The 18,429-nt window shown below is 38.3% G+C and overlaps 5 protein-coding genes across 5 annotated transcripts; all 5 read right to left on the bottom strand.

The window, feature by feature from the left end:
* Window positions 1–560: 560 nt before the first annotated feature.
* LOC107799561 (carbamoyl phosphate synthase arginine-specific large chain, chloroplastic-like) lies at window positions 561–5,870 on the bottom strand (the record flags this gene model as incomplete). The annotated part of the gene is given in 5 exon segments (XM_075217504.1): window positions 561–1,041; window positions 1,570–3,162; window positions 3,673–4,365; window positions 5,047–5,741; window positions 5,744–5,870. Coding segments are annotated over 4 exon segments (3,072 nt in total), but the record flags the coding sequence as incomplete, so codon positions are not given.
* On the bottom strand, window positions 5,870–9,966 carry LOC142161822 (carbamoyl phosphate synthase arginine-specific large chain, chloroplastic-like). The gene has a single exon (XM_075217505.1). The coding sequence runs from the start codon at window positions 9,775–9,777 to the stop codon at window positions 9,199–9,201; it is 579 nt and encodes a 192-aa protein (XP_075073606.1). The 5' UTR covers window positions 9,778–9,966; the 3' UTR covers window positions 5,870–9,198.
* LOC142162232 (uncharacterized) lies at window positions 6,283–7,092 on the bottom strand. The gene has a single exon (XM_075218558.1). It carries the CDS (start codon window positions 7,090–7,092, stop codon window positions 6,283–6,285), a length of 810 nt encoding a protein of 269 aa, XP_075074659.1.
* A 4,173-nt stretch (window positions 9,967–14,139) lies between the features above and the next one.
* Window positions 14,140–16,182, bottom strand: LOC107799560 (uncharacterized). The gene is made up of 2 exons (XM_075218559.1): window positions 16,081–16,182; window positions 14,140–15,108 (listed from the first exon to the last, which is right to left on the bottom strand). Exons 1-2 carry the CDS (start codon window positions 16,180–16,182, stop codon window positions 14,140–14,142), a joined length of 1,071 nt encoding a protein of 356 aa, XP_075074660.1.
* A 179-nt stretch (window positions 16,183–16,361) lies between these two features.
* On the bottom strand, window positions 16,362–16,955 carry LOC142162233 (uncharacterized). Its single transcript, XM_075218560.1, has one exon. It carries the CDS (start codon window positions 16,953–16,955, stop codon window positions 16,362–16,364), a length of 594 nt encoding a protein of 197 aa, XP_075074661.1.
* Window positions 16,956–18,429: the final 1,474 nt, after the last annotated feature.

The following is an 18,429-nucleotide window of genomic DNA, read 5'->3' on the forward strand; positions in this document are numbered from 1 at the left end:
CTCGCAGTCAGCTATATAACTCAGGCAGCAAAGATTCGAGCAGGATGGCGGTTAGTCTTTCTCGTCTCTTTTGGGTACTAAATGGCATTCTGTTGTACTACTAACACTAGTTGTACTAATGTAGTTTAGTAGCGACTGAGCTCAAGAAGTCAGGTTAAGACGTCGACTTTGACAGGGGAGATGAAAAAGAATTCCTGTCTTTAGAAGTAAATCCCACTAAACAAGACTTATAAGTACCATGAAAAGTAGAATCTATAACTCAAAACCATTTGTACGGCAAAATCATTCTGTTAGATCGAATAAGTACATTTGATCTAATAAGTACCTTGTGTTAGAATTGAGAAATTCTATGGCTCGTATATGGATTGGGCTTCATTGGTCAATGTTCTCAATTATAAGTACTTGAATATCGCTACTATAAAAAAAATTGAATATCGTGCTGCTCATAGTAGATCGACTCTGTGGACTACTTACCAACTTAGATATGAATCAGGAAAGGCTGCTAATAAGCATTCCATCTCCAAATAAATATCTCAATTGTGTATTTCAGATCAGTGATCTTTTTTTTTGGGTAACTAATTATATTTTATTTACCAGGGAAAGAAAATATGTACAAGAAGAACAACCCAAAATTGCCATACACCATCTTCCATACTACTACTCCCATCTACCCTTTCCATATCCCATTACATTAGATTCAACATGACATAGAATTCTTAGGGATAAAAGTTCAAATTTCTCAGGGGTCCAGCTAGCTTCTTGCTGTTCTTCCCTCGGCAGTGAATGTCCTGGACCACAAGTCTACTAATTGTATCAACATTTCTCTTCTTTCCTTGAAATATTCTTTGGTTCCTTGCTTGCCAAATATAATAAGTAAAACCTGCCAATGCCATCCTATATAATTCATCTGCAGCCTTGTTTCCTTTTGCCCAGTTTAACTCCCGACTCCATCCCCTCGTATGTCTTTGAATGCCTTGCCAGCTAACTAGTTTAGTCCACAGTTCATTTGAGTAGCTAACAAGTGTTCAGCTGATTCATACCCTGCATGTGCAAAGATAAGTGATTCATTGAACCTTTACAATAATCTTTTTATGGATTAAACTACTATGTTTTATTGATCTACAAAAGGTTCAACTTTTAGATGTTTGATTTTGTAGGTTTCAACAACTTATTTAAATTTTCTATACCTTTCACTACTTATTATATATGTATGTCTGTGTGTGTTTGTGTGTGTGTAAACTGAAAAACTTAAAAATTGTGTGAGCTTAATTTCAATTGCACTCATATGATGAATGTCGGCGAACTTTGCAAGTTGAGAAGGGACATTTGTGAAGAAGAAGATGCATAAGGCAAACGAGGAGAAACCTTCTTACAGAGATGGACAATCTATCTCTGTTGATTTATACACAATATAAATGAGGAAAACATGTTAATCTATAAGTAGATTTTGATGTTCCAGTACACTTGTTAAGCTAGTCAGGAAGAAAAAAATTGGAAAAAACGAGGCACCAAATCCATAAAGCAACAAGGCCACCTATAACATAGAGCAGAACAAGAGAAAAAACTTACAAGCAACCAAAGAAGACTGATTCACCTAATGGCAAGTCAACTAGTAGAAACAGATGACGCAGACTGCAGGTTTTTGAGCTCAGCTGCTACCTTCTTGACATCAAAGTAATCTTGAAGTGCTGTCATTTTAATCTTGTTGCATTTCAAGCTTTTAATTGCACCAGCAGTGGCCAAAGCCCCTGCCACTGTTGTTATTACAGGTATCTTGTACGCGAGAGCCATCCTTCTCAGCTTCCGGCCATCAATCTGATCAAGTGTGTCCCCTGAACTAGTGATCACCATCAACTGAATCTGCCCATTGGCAATGAGATCCGCAGCATGTGGCCGCCCTTCATGCATTTTAAGCACTCGCTCCACTGGCATGCCTTCTAATTCGAGCACACGTGCAGTTCCAGAAGTTGCAATGATTTGAAATCCAAGCCCCAAAAAGGCTCGAGCAATTGTCGTAAGTTGAGGCTTTGTTAATTCATTTAAACTGAGGAATAGAGTGCCCAAAAGTGGCATTTTCTGTCCAGCAGCAATTTGTGCTTTGGCAAATGCAATTGATGACTCGTAGTGGATACCCATTACCTCACCGGTGCTTCGCATCTCAGGACCAAGAAGCACATCACATCCTTGGAATTTCTCAAATGGAAGAACAGCTTCTTTAACTGATACATGTCTTGGGATAACCTCCTTGGTGAAGTTTAGGTCATGTAGCGATTTTCCTGACATAACTAGAGAAGCATATTTAGCCAACGGGTGCCCAATCGCCTTGGAAACAAAAGGAACCGTCCGTGATGCACGGGGGTTAGCTTCAAGCAAGAACACCTCACCAGAAGGACTAATGGCATATTGACAATTCATGAGGCCACACACATTTAGCCTCTTTGCTAATTTCGTAGTCCATGACCTAATAGTTTCCAAGCATGAATCAGAAATTGTTTGTGTCGGAAGCATGCAAGCTGAGTCGCCTGAGTGAACCCCAGCCTGCTCAATGTGCTCCATTATTCCACCGATGACCACATTACCATGCAAATCGGCAAGTGCATCAATATCAATCTCTACGGCATCAGTTAAATACTTGACAATCAGGACAGGTCGCTCCGGATCTACCTTAACAGCATTTTCAAGGTATGTCACTAATTTGTCATTGTTGTAAACTATCTCCATTGCCCGGCCACCTAAGACACAAGAGGGTCGGGCAACAACAGGGTATCCTACTTCTGTCGCAATGGCAACAGCATCCTTTTCGCTCTTTGCTATACCCCCTTTTGGCTGCATGATTTGTAGTTCATTCAGGATAGCGTTGAACCTCTCCCTATCTTCAGCCGCATCAATGGAATCAGGTGATGTACCCCAAATGCGAACAAAGTCAGCTCCACTTCTGGTCTTAGGCCTTCGCCCATCCAAGTAATTCTGCATTGGAAGAGCCAGTTTCAATGGGGTTTGACCTCCAAATTGCACAATGATACCGTCAGGTCCTTCCAAGTCGATGATATTAAGAACATCCTCGACTGTCAGAGGCTCGAAGTAGAGACGATCACTTGTGTCATAATCTGTAGAAACTGTCTCAGGATTGGAATTCATCATAATAGTTTCATAGCCTGCGTCCTGTATAAACCAAAAAAGAAAAGAAACAAAACAAATTTCAAGGTTGGAAAGCAACATAGGAGCAAAGTAGTAACCATAAAACACCAACTGTGAGAACCAAGACAAAACAAAAGACCAATATATTATTTTTCAAATACTCCACATGCGAAGACGAAAACTATGATTTTTCCATTTTCTGCATTGTGCGATCAGAAATTCATTATTCTAAAAAGGTGAAAACCCATTCAACCAATGTCATATTTCTTATTGGAGCTATGTTGTAGGAGTCTTCTATATTAAAAGGAGCCTGTAGATCGTGCCACTCATTTCCCAGAATTTATCAACTTTTGGATTTCAAAAGTACTGCAGAATAATCAGATAATTTGAATCATTTTATGGAAGAAACCTTATCGGAGCATAAGCCTCTACTCAGATTCTATTCAAGTTATTCACTGGCAGTTGAAAAAGTATAACCCTAAAAGGCAATGCAGCAAACTTTAGACCCTAAATCAATCATAAAGAAACACAAACCTGAAGGGCAAAGGACGTATGACAGCAACAATAATCAAACTCAATACCCTGTCCAATTCGGTTTGGTCCTCCACCTAAAATCAACACTTTCTTCCTACCGGTAGGAGCTGATTCACACTCAAGGTCATAAGATGAATACATATAAGGCGTATCAGCCTCAAATTCTGCAGCACACGTATCAACTCGTTTATATGCTGGTTTCACACCCAAAGACAAACGCCTTGACCGAACCTCCTCCTCACTGGACTTTGTCGCGAAAGCTATCTGTCTGTCACTAAACCCTCTCTTTTTCACTTCATAGAAGTCATCCTTTGTTAAGTCCGACAAACTACGAGCCAGAAGGAATTGCTCCACATCTACAAGCTCCCTTAGCTGAGTGAGGAACCATTTGTCTATGTAACTGAGCTCAAAGATGTCATCTACCTTCATCCCCCTCTTCATTGCAGCATATACCGCATGGATGCGATCAGGATTAGGAACCCGAAGACTATACTTCAATTTGTCCCAATCCCAGTCCAATTCCTTAACCTGGGTACAGCCCCATCCAGAATAACCACATTCTAGAGACCGCACTGCTTTTTGGAAGGATTCTTGGAATGTGCGACCTACTGCCATGGACTCACCGACAGACTTCATCTGAGTTGTCAGTATGGCCTCAGATCCAGGGAATTTCTCAAACGCAAATCTAGGTATCTGCAAAACTTACATTGTTCAGACAACTAACTGAGAATGTATAAATAATGGAGTTCGGAAGGGGGGGAAAAAGGAACAGCAATTTACATCATATCCAGATCATGAAATAATAAAAATTGCCAATTAAAGTACTATCCCACAAAGAGATTTTGAAATAGTGTGTCAAGATTGTAACAAAGCTGCATAGACACTCTTGTAAAATACTTGCCAGCGGCAATAAGAAAACTACCATAATTCAAAGAACAAATTATAGGAATCAAGCTGATGACAGAGATGCCATGGATCATTTCCATTGGTAAGAACCATATGTTCCTGTTTCTTTATCCTACCCTGTCTCTACACGATCCAGGTCGAAATATTAGCCATATTTTGGTCATAACTGGGACCAAATAATTCATTGTAACAGAAAAGGGTGGTGAATATTTCTGGTTGTCAAGTTACACTAGCATGTTATAGAGATGAGTATGTGTGAAGGCCATAAATAGAAACCTTAGTAGAAACAAGATACCATTCTTACTCCTATATAACTGAATTGAGACAACTGAATGAATATTATCGCATTCTTTTATAAGTAACAGCTCATTAAATTTCTAGGGAGAAAATTAACACATAAGAGAAACATACTACACAAGGCAATCTGAATTTAAGAGCAGCAATAAAGTTAAAGATAAAGATACTTGCCTTCGTAACATAATCTATGGATGGCTCAAAGCTAGCTGGAGCCTTCTTTGTGATATCGTTAGGAATCTGATCCAGAGAGTATCCCACTGATAGCTTAGCAGCCATCTTAGCTATTGGAAAGCCAGTAGCTTTTGAGGCTAAAGCTGAAGACCTTGAAACTCTAGGATTCATTTCAATTACCATGACTTCCCCATCAACTGGATTTACAGCAAACTGTACATTAGAACCACCACACTCAACTCCGATTTCCCTGATGATGGCAATTGAATAATCCCTAAGACGTTGGTACTCTTTATCTGTCAAAGTCTAAGCAGGAGCTACAGTGATGGAGTCCCCTGTATGAACTCCCATAGGATCAATATTCTCAACTGAACAAATGATAACCACATTGTCAGCCAAGTCCCTCATAACCTCAAGCTCGTACTCTTTCCAACCTAACAAAGACTTCTCAACCAAAACCTGTGATGTCAAACTAGCTGCTAACCCCGACTTACATATTGTCTCGAATTCCTCCCTGTTATAAGCAATTCCACCACCAGTCCCACCCAATGTGAAAGCTGGCCTTATAATCAATGGAAACTCCCCGATTTCACTGGCTATCTCGATACACTCCTCCAAAGTATTGCCAATGCCTGAAGGTGGAGTCTTTATCCCAATATTCTTCATTGCCTGCTTAAACAAATCCCTATCCTCGACCCAATCAACTCGACCCCATACTTATCGAGCACCCCACTCTCTGCCAACGCTACAGCTAAATTAAGAGCAGTTTGGCCACCCATTGTGGGCAACAATGCATCAGGCCTCTTGTTGTGGAATATCGTGGGTTAACTAGCACACAATCTCACACAAAGCAAATAGAGAAGAAAAATCAACACAAGGATTTAACGAGGTTCGGCTAAGCCTAATCCTCGGGGCAAAAGAAGAGAGAGTTTTCCACTATGAATGAGAAGAAAAACACAATACAATCTATAGAATCCCCAACTACAAGCCCCTATATATAGATCCCAAAAGGTCCCAAACATATATGAGAAAGGCTTCCCAATTTGACAAGGACTATAGGTTTTCCTTTCCCAAATCTATTAGGACAATGGATTTTCCTAAACCTATAGGGACTATGGGTTTTCTAAAAATACAAGGAAATAATTGAAGCCACAAATAACAAATCTTCCCCTTGGCTTGAATTCTCTTCATCAACAGGAACGTCTCCCTACCTTCCCCTCAGCCCTTGCAAGGGCTCTATCCATTTTCGCACGCATCAACCAAGTCTAGGAAACACCTAAATTTGTTAAGAGACTCAATCTCTTTACTCATAGCACTAATCCGTCGATTTGGTTCTATACTCGAAATAGCTTCTAGATAGCTATAACACTCAAACGCATCAACGGTCTCTGCAACTGCCAAAGCAAATCCCACTGGATTCGTATATCCAAGAAGATTCCCATCAACTACGTTTGCAAACCTTTGCGGTCGGTTGATCACTCTCTTCTCTCTGCCTGTTGCAATGCTATATGGTTGTTGCGCATGTGCATTAACATTATCGTCTTGATCAATATTTTGCACCTCCTCCACTTCCTCTACTTTAGAACTATTGGGCTGAGCTAGTGGAGATTCAATTTCTAGCTCTATGCGGTCACTGACACCACGATCTGTTTTTGCTATTGCCTTCTCCCTCTGACTGTCCAGTGAGGCAGATTCATTGAATGTTACATCCCTACTGATAATTAGCCCTGGAGTCTTTTGATTTGTGCACCACAACCTATAACCTTTCACTCCAGTTGCATACCCTAGAAATATGCACTTCTTTGCCCTCGGCTCAAGTTTTCTATCCCTCACATGAGCATAAGCAGGACAACCAAATATCCTTAAATTTGAATAATCAGCAGGCGAACCGGACCATACCTCAAAAGGAGTTTTGAACTCAATAGCTGTGGATGGAGATCTATTGACCAAATAACAAGCTGTATTGATTGCTTCAGCCCAAAAATTTTTGAGAACACATGAGTGTGAAAGCATGCTTTGTGCCCTATCACAAAGCATTCTATTCATACGTCCTGCAACACCATTTTATTGTGGTGTTCCGACACAAGTGCGGTGTCTCACTATGCCCTCCCTGTTGCAGAAATTATCGAACTCAGAATTGCAAAATTCCAACCCATTGTCAGTTCAAAGACGCTTAACTTTTCTTTCCATCTGCCTCTCACCCATCATCTTTCATTTAACAAATGTCGAAAATGCCTCATCTTTTGTTTTCAGAAAATACACCCACACCATCCTTGAGTAATCATCAATCAAAGTCATAAAATACCTGGCACCACTCTTGGAGGGAACTCTGTTTGGACCCCACAAGGCAGAGTGTATATAATCTAACTTGTCTCTGGTCTTGTGCTCGACCTTCTTGATGAACTTTACCCTTGTCTGTTTACCAAACACACAATGCTCACAAAAATTCAAAACTTGATTTTTGTACCCATTCAGCAAATTCTGCTTACTCAACAAAGACAATCCATTATCACTCATATGGCCAAGTCGCAAGTGCCACAACTGAGACTGATTCAGATCACTTTTCCCAGAAGCTACAACAGTTTCCCCTTCAACTACACTGACCTAAAGATGATACAATTTAGAATGCAGTTTACCCTTCATGAGTACCATGGAGCCTTTACACACTTTAAGTATTCCATTCTCGGAGTGAAATTTATACCCTTGATCATTCAAAGTCGAAAGAGAAATCAAATTTCTCTTTATCTGAGGAACATGCCAACACTCAATGTTACTGATAATTCCGTCGAACATTCTCAATTTGATGTTACCAACCCCTTTACTGGTAATGGATTATCATTTCCCATATAGACAGTCCCACTCATTTGTTTGTAAGTTGTAAACCAATTCTTGTGTGGACACATGTGGAAAGTAGCACCAGAATCAAGAACCCAAGAATTTTGCCCATGACTAGAACTCACAACACAAACTTCCCCTATATAATCACTATCATCAGAATTATTGCCAGTATCAACAATATTTGCCAAATTACCTATTTTCTGCTTCCCTCTTTTCTCCTTCAGCTTAGGACAATCTCTCTTGTAATGACCTTGCTCGCCGCACTCATAACAGTTTTGCTTCCTTGCTCTAGACTTTGATCTTGCGGTTGACTTTTTCCTGTTAAAGTCCTTTTGTTGTGTTCTTCCTCTAATCACAAGACCCTCGCCCTCAGTTCTGTTGTCTGGAAAGCTCTTTTTCAACTCTTTAGATTTTAGTGCATTACTAACATCTTCTAGTGAAATGCTATCTTTCCCATATAGCAGTATATCGGGAAAAGTATCATAAGACTGTGGTAAAGAACATAACACAATCAAGGCCTGATCCTCACTCTCAATTTTGATATCCACATTCTTCAGGTCCATTATAATTGAATTAAACTCATCAAGGTGAGTTTTAACAGGTGTACCTTCGTTCATACGGAGATTGTAGCCTCTTTTTCAGATAGAGGCGGTTTGTTAGCGATTTCTCAGAATACAGATCTTCCAACTTCTTCCATGCCATTGCTGCAGAAGTTTCTGCAATTTCCCGAAGAACGCTATCTGTAACGCTCATGAAGATCGCACTCAAAGCCCTCTCCTTCAGGTCTTCCTTCTTTGCCTCTTTCATATTTTCAGGAAAATCCTTATCAATTGCTTTCCATAATCCTTGTAACACCAAGGACGATTTCATCCTAATCTTCCATAGACTGAAACTAGAACCTCCGTCAAATTTCTCCACTTCGTACTTTGTTGAAGATGATGAAGACATCTTAACCCTAAATTATGTGTAGAAACCCGAACCTTGCTCTGATACCAATTGTTGCGGAATATCGTGGGTTAACTAGCACACAATCTCACACAAAGCAAATAGAGAAAAAAAATCAACACAAGGATTTAACGAGGTTCGGCCAAGCCTAATCCTCGGGGCAAAATGAGAGAGAGTTTTCCACTTTGAATGAGAAGAAAAACACAATACAATCTATAGAATCCCCAACTACAACCCCTATATATAGATCCCAAAAAGTCTCAAACATATATGATTTCCCAATTTGACAAGGAATAGAGGTTTTCCTTTCTCAAATCTATTAGGACAATGAGTTTTCCTAAACCTATAGGACTATGGGTTTTCCTAAATCTATAGAACTATGGGTTTCCTCAAAATACAAGGAAATAATTCAAGCCACAAATAACAACTCTCTTTCTCTAAGACTTGCTCCACAAGTTCAGGTGTCATTGGCTCAATATAAGTCCTGTCCGCCATCTCGGGGTCGGTCATAATCGTTGCAGGGTTCGAATTAATCAGTATAACCTCATACCCTTCTTCCCTAAGAGCCTTACAAGCTTGGGTACCTGAATAATCAAACTCACAAGCTTGTCCTATTACTATTGGCCCTGCACCCAGTATCAAAATCTTCTTTATATCTGTTCTTTTCCCCAATTTCTGCTTTTGAACAACAGAATCATTATTGGGGCTTTGCTCATTGACAATCGAAAAATTCACCCTTTTGCGCAAATAGGTGAGACCCAAAACGGACGGCAGAGATTGGAGGTGCAGAAAAGAGGAGCTTTTGTAAACTGCGGATTTTGCAGAGTGGGGAAACAGTGGGAAAAGGTGGGTTTTTGATGAATATATTTTGGAAGGAGCAAGAACAGAGGAAGAAGATGAAGAGATTAGCCGATATGCAGCATTTTCACAACAATAACCCATCTTCATTCAACTTTTTCAAACAAATTGATTAGGGTTTTGTTGATGAATTTAAGGGAGGTGAGCTTTTTAGAGGAGAGTGGAGCCGGGAGAGATGCCGGTTTCAGGTGAGGCTAGGGTTTTAGCTCTTACACAAGTGGTGGATTAGGAATTAGGTACGGACGAGGCGGAGGTAAAACGAACGGGCCCACGTTTGCAATCCTAAAATTGCGCCAAAGGTGTTCAAATATTTTTTAATTAATTTTTTAAGTGTCATGGGGAATTCAGTAAAACCGTTAACTGTTTAAATGTGTTTTGTAGTATATGTTAGCAGATTAACTTTTATCTCTTTAAAATGTTCTTTGTATCGTCTACTTCTTTTAAATTAAGGTGAATACTATTTACAAATTAGCGATTCAAATGTATCTACATGTTTTGATAAAGTGATTTATTATATTTGAATTTTGAATATGATAAATAGATATATAGTTGCAAACTTGTAATTGAAGAAGCCTCTACCTTTACAAGATGAGATAAGATCTGCGTACACTCTATCCTTTCCATACCAACTTTATGAATTACACTGGATTTTTTGTTGTTGTTTTTTTAATTGCAACTCAAAAAGTAACTAAACTAAAGTACCGAACATCATTATTTTTTTTTGCGGAATTCATATACGGCTCTTTAAACTTGTTCAATATTTTCATTTAGCTACTTCAATTGAGTCATGTACCTATTACATACTTCAACCTCACTTAGGGGTCGTTTGGTATAAGGTATAAGAAGGTATAGTGCCGGTATAAAAATTTAATATCACCTTAATACTTCGTTTGGTTAGCAAACCATTATCCCATGATTAAAATTAATACGGGGATAACTTATACCTTATAGAGGGTGTGGTAATTAGCACCGATATAACTTATGCATTCTTCTTACAAATTATGCAATTGTCATATTTAATACAACATAACAAACAATGAATAAAAACAATTCCAGCATAACTAATCCCAGCATAACTTGTGTATCAGTATAACTTATCCCAGCATAAGCCGTATTCAAATCAAACGACCCCTTAATGTGTATCTATTAAACATAACAAGCTGACACGGCAAAAAATATTTCTCACATCCACTTTACCACTTAGACGGGGGTAGGAGTGACAAACTGGCGGGTTGGGTCGAATATGGTTCGGGTTGAAAACGGATAATGAAAAAACGGATAAATTATCTGACCCGACTTATATTTAATACGGATAAAAAATGGGTTAACCTGCGGATAATATGAGTAATCATATTATTCATGACTTCTTGCATATGATCACTTTTGGGAGAATTCTTAGTCTCCCTAACTTGAGAAATCCCTAATTTGATGTTTTACAAATATTAAAGTTAGACCCATTGATTACCTATTGGTTATCCATTTTCTAAATGAATAATATGATTCTTATCCATATTTGATCTGTTTTTAAAAAGTTCATTATCCAACCCATTTTTAATGGATAATATGGGTGGTTATCTGCTTTCTTTTAACCATTATCACCTTATACGTGAGCATGTCCAAACTAAACATTCGGGTATCACAATTAACTCTCTCTCTCTCTCTCTCCTCTCTCTTCATATGTTCTCTAATTTTTCTTTTCTTTCGTTTTCTCCATTTGGTATTGTGCTCCATCATGATCCATTTTTTGTGAGTTTTTCATTCTGATCAGTTTTTAGCCAAAAGAGAAGCAAACTTCTTCTTCCCTATTTTCCTTTTTTTTTTTGCATACTCGGTGTGTAATGGCTAGATGAATTTTCCGGCGAAGGCTCTGGTGATCTCGCCGGTGAATAGGTGCATAATATAACATATCTAAAAAAATTTAGTGAACCTTGGCGGTGGATTGTGGAATCGGTGAGCAGGACCAAGAGTGGCGGCGTCGCGACCTCTGCTGCGAGGTTACCTCTGGTGCAGGTCTTTTCTTGATAAGATTGTCCATTGTCACGTTTAAAATTGGCTAATACCATTTGTAACTACAATGTATGCTGGGTTTGGAATAATTTTGCTACATTTTTTGTTCTTTCTCTCAAATTTTATGACTACAAAGGGTGGAGATGATTTGTCTGGTAAAGTTGCAATGGAGAAATGGGTGGTGCTGATTTAGGGTGAAAATAGAGATAAAAAGTGGGGTTAGTGTGAGCGAAGAAGATGAGGAGAAGAATTATTTTTTATTTTATTTTTTCTGGGGGGAGGGAGGCGAGAAGGGTTCTGGATTTATTTATTTTTTTCGTAGAAAAGAATTTATTCTTTTTTAAAGTTAGTTTTCCATGTGTCACGTTCTAATTCGATATTTTTGCCAAGTCATCGAGTTTTGAGATTCACGCATTTTATAGTTGTGAGAGATTGTCACCTAAGTATTTAATAGATACACATTGAATGAGGTTGAAATATTTAATAGATACTAGATTTAGTGTATGTGCGTTGCACGTGTATTATGTGTTATGCACAAAAGAGCGTATTTTAATTAGGTAGAATAAGAATGAATTAAGTATAAAGGTAATTGATGATACAACAAATATTTAAATGGTAAACGGTCTAAAATAGTGCATATTAAATTGAATAAGAATGAATTAAGTGTAATGACACTTGACGATGCAAAAAAAATTATTACATTAAAGAAATAGTTATATTGAGCGTGTAGACACTAAATTGAGTGTTACAATGAAGCATGGGTGTGGTGATGTTGCTGGAACCATTAGTCAGATTGTTGCTACCCTCTTGATGTCATCTGTTGAACAATGTTGACGTGCGCCATGAAGAATGTTGCTTCAGTTGATACTAGTAAGAGGCAGGCACCTCTAAAATATAATGGTATTGTCGATGCATTCAGCGAAATAGTTCGGAATCTGTAAAAATAAATATAATTATATAGTTGTAATATATGTAAAATTTATGTATAATATGTATAATTAAATTGTGTATAGTTGAGGAAGTTTCATAAAAAAGAAAATATTGCTTGAAGAATAACAAAAGATCATCATTATGTTTCTATGATATATGCTATGTTTTGGTGGTGAATCTTACCTAATATCTCTTTATAGACGATGTTCTTGGTATATGTTCCTTTTTTTCGCTTCGGCTGCTCGGTCAAGACTAAAACCTTTGTTGTTGACATAAATATTCCCCTTGAGAGTGCAACATATAGTTGTCCATGTGAGAATCGTGTTGCGGTAAGTACAGTCCCACATTAGGTATTGTTTGTCCTTGTGCTTTATTTATTGTCATCGAAAAGCATAATCGTACTGGAAATTATTTTCTGATGAATTTGAAAGGGTAACCTTCATTTTTTGGAGGCGAAAGTTGAATTCTGGGAATAAACACATGTTTGGAAGCATTTTCGCCCATCATTATTTCTGCATGGATAACGTTGTTGTCAAAGCCTCTACATATCATTCTTGTACCATTACATAAGCCATTTAGTCGGGTCCAAATTTCTTAATAACATGATCGGAGCATTTAGAGACTGCATTTTGTTTCTTGGATTTCCAAGAAACTGAAGATTCTCCATACTTAATTAGATATCTTGACACTGACTTCCTAGTGTTAGGACATGAGGCCCAATCAGCATCAAAAAACACATTGATCTCATTTGAAGTTTGACTGCTCAATAAGTTCCCTAGTCATGGTTCCATTTTGATGTACTTTACCGCTCTTATAGTTGCATACCAATTAGACTTCTTTGGTTGTTACATGAATTGGCTAAGAGTTTGTACTGAGAATGCAGTGTCTGGTCTGGACATAATCAGATACAATAGCTTTCCAATCAGCTTCTGATATTGACCTGCATCTTCCAACATTTGATCTCCTGTTATGCCTACCAATTGATCCAGTTTTGGAACTATCAGCTTGACATTTGCCTCTAATGGAGCCCATGTTGGTTTTGATCTACCTAATCCCAAATCTGATATTATTTTTTGTACATATTTTCTTTGGTTGATAAAAATACCTTTGTTGGATCTACTGAACTCCATGCCAAGAAAAAACTTCAATTCACCTAAGTCTTTAATCTTGAAGCCCTGCTGTAAGAACATTTTGGTGGTTTCAATCAACTGCATGTTGTTTCCTGTAACCAATAGGTCATCCACATATATCAGTATTACCACTATATCTACTCCATTCCTTTTGATGAAATGAATGATCTAGGTTGCTTTGTTTGAATTCAGCCTGCAATAAGGCCTCTATCACATTTAGGTTCCATTGTTTACTTGCTTGTTTCAGACCATAGAGAGATTTTGCAAGTCGACATACCAACCCAGACTCCCCTTGACGTGTAAAACCATGTGGTAAGTGCATATAAACTTCATCATGTAAGTTATCTTGCAGAAATGCATTATATACATCCAACTGGTGGGCTAGCTAATTCTGCATTGCTACCAATGAAATTACAGTTCTCACAGTGGTGATCTTCACTACAGTGGAGAAGGTCTCATTATAATCAAGACCCTCTCTTTGATTGTAGCCTTTGGCTACCAACCGAGCTTTGAATCTCTCCACATCTCTGTTGGCCTTGAGTTTGACTTTGTATACCCATTTGCAACCTATTGTTGTCTTCCCTTGAGGCAAAGGAACCAGTTCCCAAGTCTTGTTGTCTTGCAAAGCTTGAAGTTCAATTTGCATAACCTCAACCCATCTTGCATCCTTAGAAGCTTCTTGAAAGATTCTGGGATCAACAACAGAAGAGAATATACCCAAGTATGCCTGGTAAGAAGGAGAAAGATTATCATATGAGACATAATTTTGGATGGGATATAAGACAGTGTTAACTAATTTCCTTATGGTGTCATAATATGTCAGCCAGATAGGTTCCTTAGATTCCCTCTGTGATCTTCTTAGGGAATTAGGATAGGTCTCTGCAATATGAGGAGTAGGGAAGGATGTGATAACCTCTGAATCACTGATTATAGGAGAGGTGCTTTCAGTGGTAGTATAAGGCTGGTCTTCAGTATGTAAATCATGTTCAATGCTGTCTGAATCATGTAAGTGCTCAATACTAGGAATAATGTCATATGCATTTTTATCTGACATATATAGCTGCTCAGTTGCAGGAATATGGATATCTCTATTTGCACCTTCAAAACCAAAATGATCATCAGTAGTACTGTGAATACAGGGATTGATTTGTTTCCTAAGGTCATCATTAATAGCTTGAAAGGGAAACACAGATTCCCCGAACACCTCATCTCTATTGACAAAGAACTTGTGTCTATCCAAAATCATAAAGGATGTATCCCTTAATGACATCAGAGTATCCCATAAAAACTGCCCTGAAAGCTCTACTGACAAACTTATCAGTCCTGGGTAGGGCACTTGTAAAACATAAGCATCCTGGTGTTTTCAGATGAGAAATGGAAGACTTCCTGCAAAAGAACAACTCATACGGTGACTTACCATCAATTGCCTATGATGGTAGCTTGTTAATAATATATGTTGCAACCAGGACACAGTGTCCCTAGAATTCCATTAGGATATGGCCTTGAAACTTGAAAGCTCTTGCAACTTCAAGTAGGCGTCTGTATTTTCTCTCAGTTACACCATTTTGCTGTGATGTATAAACATAGGTTTTCTGGTGAACTATTCACATAGACTTACATAGGTTTTGCATTGCTGAATTTACAAACTCTCCACCATTGTCAGACCTAATTGTCTGTACTATTCCATTCAATTGTGTTTGGATCAGCTTAAGAAATGACTTAAAAATAATCATAATAGCACTTTTAAATTGCAAGAGAAAGATCCAAGTCACACGAGAGTAATCATCTATAATTGTGAGGAAGAATTTGTTACCATCAAATGTTGGTGTACTGCAAGGTCCCCATACATCTAAGTGCAATAACTGAAAAATTCTAGTGGCTTTAGTACTGCTTAATGAAAAAGGTTGTCTCACATGTCTAGCCATTAGACATATATCACAACTATCTATTACAGATTTGCAATCCTTCAATTTATATCGCAGAAGTTCCTTCAGAGATCCTCCAGATGCGTGTCCTAACCTTTTGTGCCACAGAAATATGTCCTCCTTTGTGTCTGTACACTTATTCCTTTGACTGTTAGTGGTGTATTATTTCAAGCCTTAAGACAAGCCTTTGGGACCAGCAAGTAAAGTCCATCTTTCTCTCTACCAATCCCCCTTACTTTCCCATTTGAGAGGTCCGAGAATAGGTAAAAATCAGGGTAAAAGGAGACAAATCAATGTAAGTCTCTTGTTATCTTTGATACTGAAAGTAGGTTGTATGCAAACTCAGGAACATCCAGTACATCTTATGCTTCCCCTGTTTATGTGATCTTACAATTACCAACATGTGACACAATTGTACAATCTCCATTAGGCAAGTGAACTCTTTTGTCTCTAGTAGGGCTAATGTCCTTGACATTTGTTAACATTCCTAAATCAGCTACCATATGGTTGTTTGCTCCTATATCGGCTATCTAATTTTCCTTTGCTATGTTAGCCATAAAGACATAAATTGTACCTTCCATGTTAGCCATTACTTCCTTTGGAGGATCTTTGTTGAGCAGCTTCATGATCTAATCATACTGATCTGCTGTGAGTTGAGGTGCTCTTTGCCAGTTTCCTTCCTTTATTGCCTCTGGTATTTCTCAAGATTCTCAACCTGAACATTATATGTTGTGTTTGTATTTCCTTTCTTCTTGTTCTTGAAGTCCTGAGGGTAACCAATTATCTTGTAGCATCCCTCTTTTGTATGCCCTTTCATGTGACAAAAATCACATTGTATATTCCAGTTTCTCTTTGGTTTCTGATAGTTCTGGTAATTTCCTCCTTTACCAGTTAGCAAAGCAACTAAGTCAATCCCTTCACCAACAACAAAGGCATTAGCTACTGACCTCTGACTTTCCCTTTTAATAAGCATTGCATATGCTTTGTTGATGATTGATGTTGGACTGGTCTTAAGAATTTGTCTACGAGCCTGCTCATAGTTGTCATTTAAGCCCATTAGAAACTTCAGTACCTTCTGCTTTTGCATGAATTCGATGAAGTTCTTTGATCTAGAACAGTCACATGGAGGAGGAACAATGCTGTCAAACTCATCCCACAAATTTTTGAGTTTAGAGAAGTAAACTAAAACATTGTATGTTCCCTGAGTTATTGTTTCTATGGCTTTTTGTAGTTGATACACTCGTGATATATTCACTTTATCAAATCGTTCTCTCATATCCTCCCACACTTTTCTTGCATCTCTTGCATATAATATTCAGTAATCAATTCCTTCGACATTGAGCTCATAATCCACCCTAGGACAATAGCATAGTATCTATCCTATTGATGACCTAGTTTCGTATCAAAATTCCCCTTTTTAAAGTACCATCGATTAATCCTAGCTTATTTTTTCCTAACAATTGGATCTCCATCACACGACTCCAGGTGGAATAGTTTTCTAAACCAGTCAACTGAATTGAGATGATCGGAGCTCTGATAGTGTCCGATGGGTGAAGAAATAGTGGGTGATTATGGTCAAGATCGATTTTTGCCGCCATTGTTAATGTCACGACCCAAAATCCACTAGTCGTGATGGCACCTAACCCAACCCGCTAGGTATGCCAATTAATATTTATCCATTTCCAATTAACTTAATAAAATAATTAAACAAAGGCATTATCTGAATCTTATACATTTCTCAAGGACTGGTAGTACAAATCATGAGCTTCTAAGAGTAGAGATTTCAAAACTGATAGGAAATAAATACATCTTCTGTTTGAAAAGTACATAAATAGAGTTATATAATCTAAGGCTACCATGAACAAGAGGCAGCTACAACCGTGACGCAGGTACATCTTCCAATCCAACTTCTATCGGACGCTGCAACATCGACATTCAAAATCTGCACGCAATGTGCAGGAAGTGTAGTATGAGTACAACTGACCACATGTACTCAATAAGTAACAAACCTAAACTTAGGTTGAAAGCAGTGATGAGTTGGAACATAGGTCTGGTCCAACACCAATAACAAATAGCAGTTCATAACAGTGTAAAGCAAATAAATAATAGCTCGAAGATAAAGTGCTCGACCTTTTCATAGTTTTTCGAAAACAGTTCCACTTTTCAAGTATACCAATGAAAGCCCAAATCCTTTAACGAAATCATTAAAAATATGAGTAAGTTTGAAAACTGTATCTTTTTCCTAAAAATCCTTTCAATAGTAGATATGATGTTTCATTTTCTTTCCGGATAGAATGTGTGAAATACTGATAACTAGGGATTTTGACGTGTTTTATGCTCCTTCTTGCTTAAGCTTTGATTATAAATTCTTACAAAATAGTCCCAAAAGGCTCATAAGTTGTGCTTGATTGCAGGTTTGATCAACAAAGTGACGAGACGTCAAAGATCGGCTCAAAAGGAGTGAAACCTGCACAAGTACCAAAGACAAGACAACTACTCTGGACAAACAGGCCTAGTGCGGGCGTACTACACTTTGTGCGGTCCGCACTAGGGAGATTCAGAGAGCTGGATTTGAAGGAATCAAAGCAGTGCGGCCGCAGTACATATTGTGTGGTCCGTACTGAAGACACCGCGGCTGCACTACCATTTTATGCGGCCCGCGAAATCAAACTTCAGAGAGATGTCAAGTGCCAAGATTAAAGCCTATGCGGTCCGCGGTCGTGTTTGTGCGGACCGCGCTGGACTCCTCT

Source organism: Nicotiana tabacum, chromosome 7, assembly GCF_000715075.1.
Source record: "Nicotiana tabacum cultivar K326 chromosome 7, ASM71507v2, whole genome shotgun sequence".
Classification (NCBI taxonomy): Eukaryota; Viridiplantae; Streptophyta; class Magnoliopsida; order Solanales; family Solanaceae; genus Nicotiana; species Nicotiana tabacum.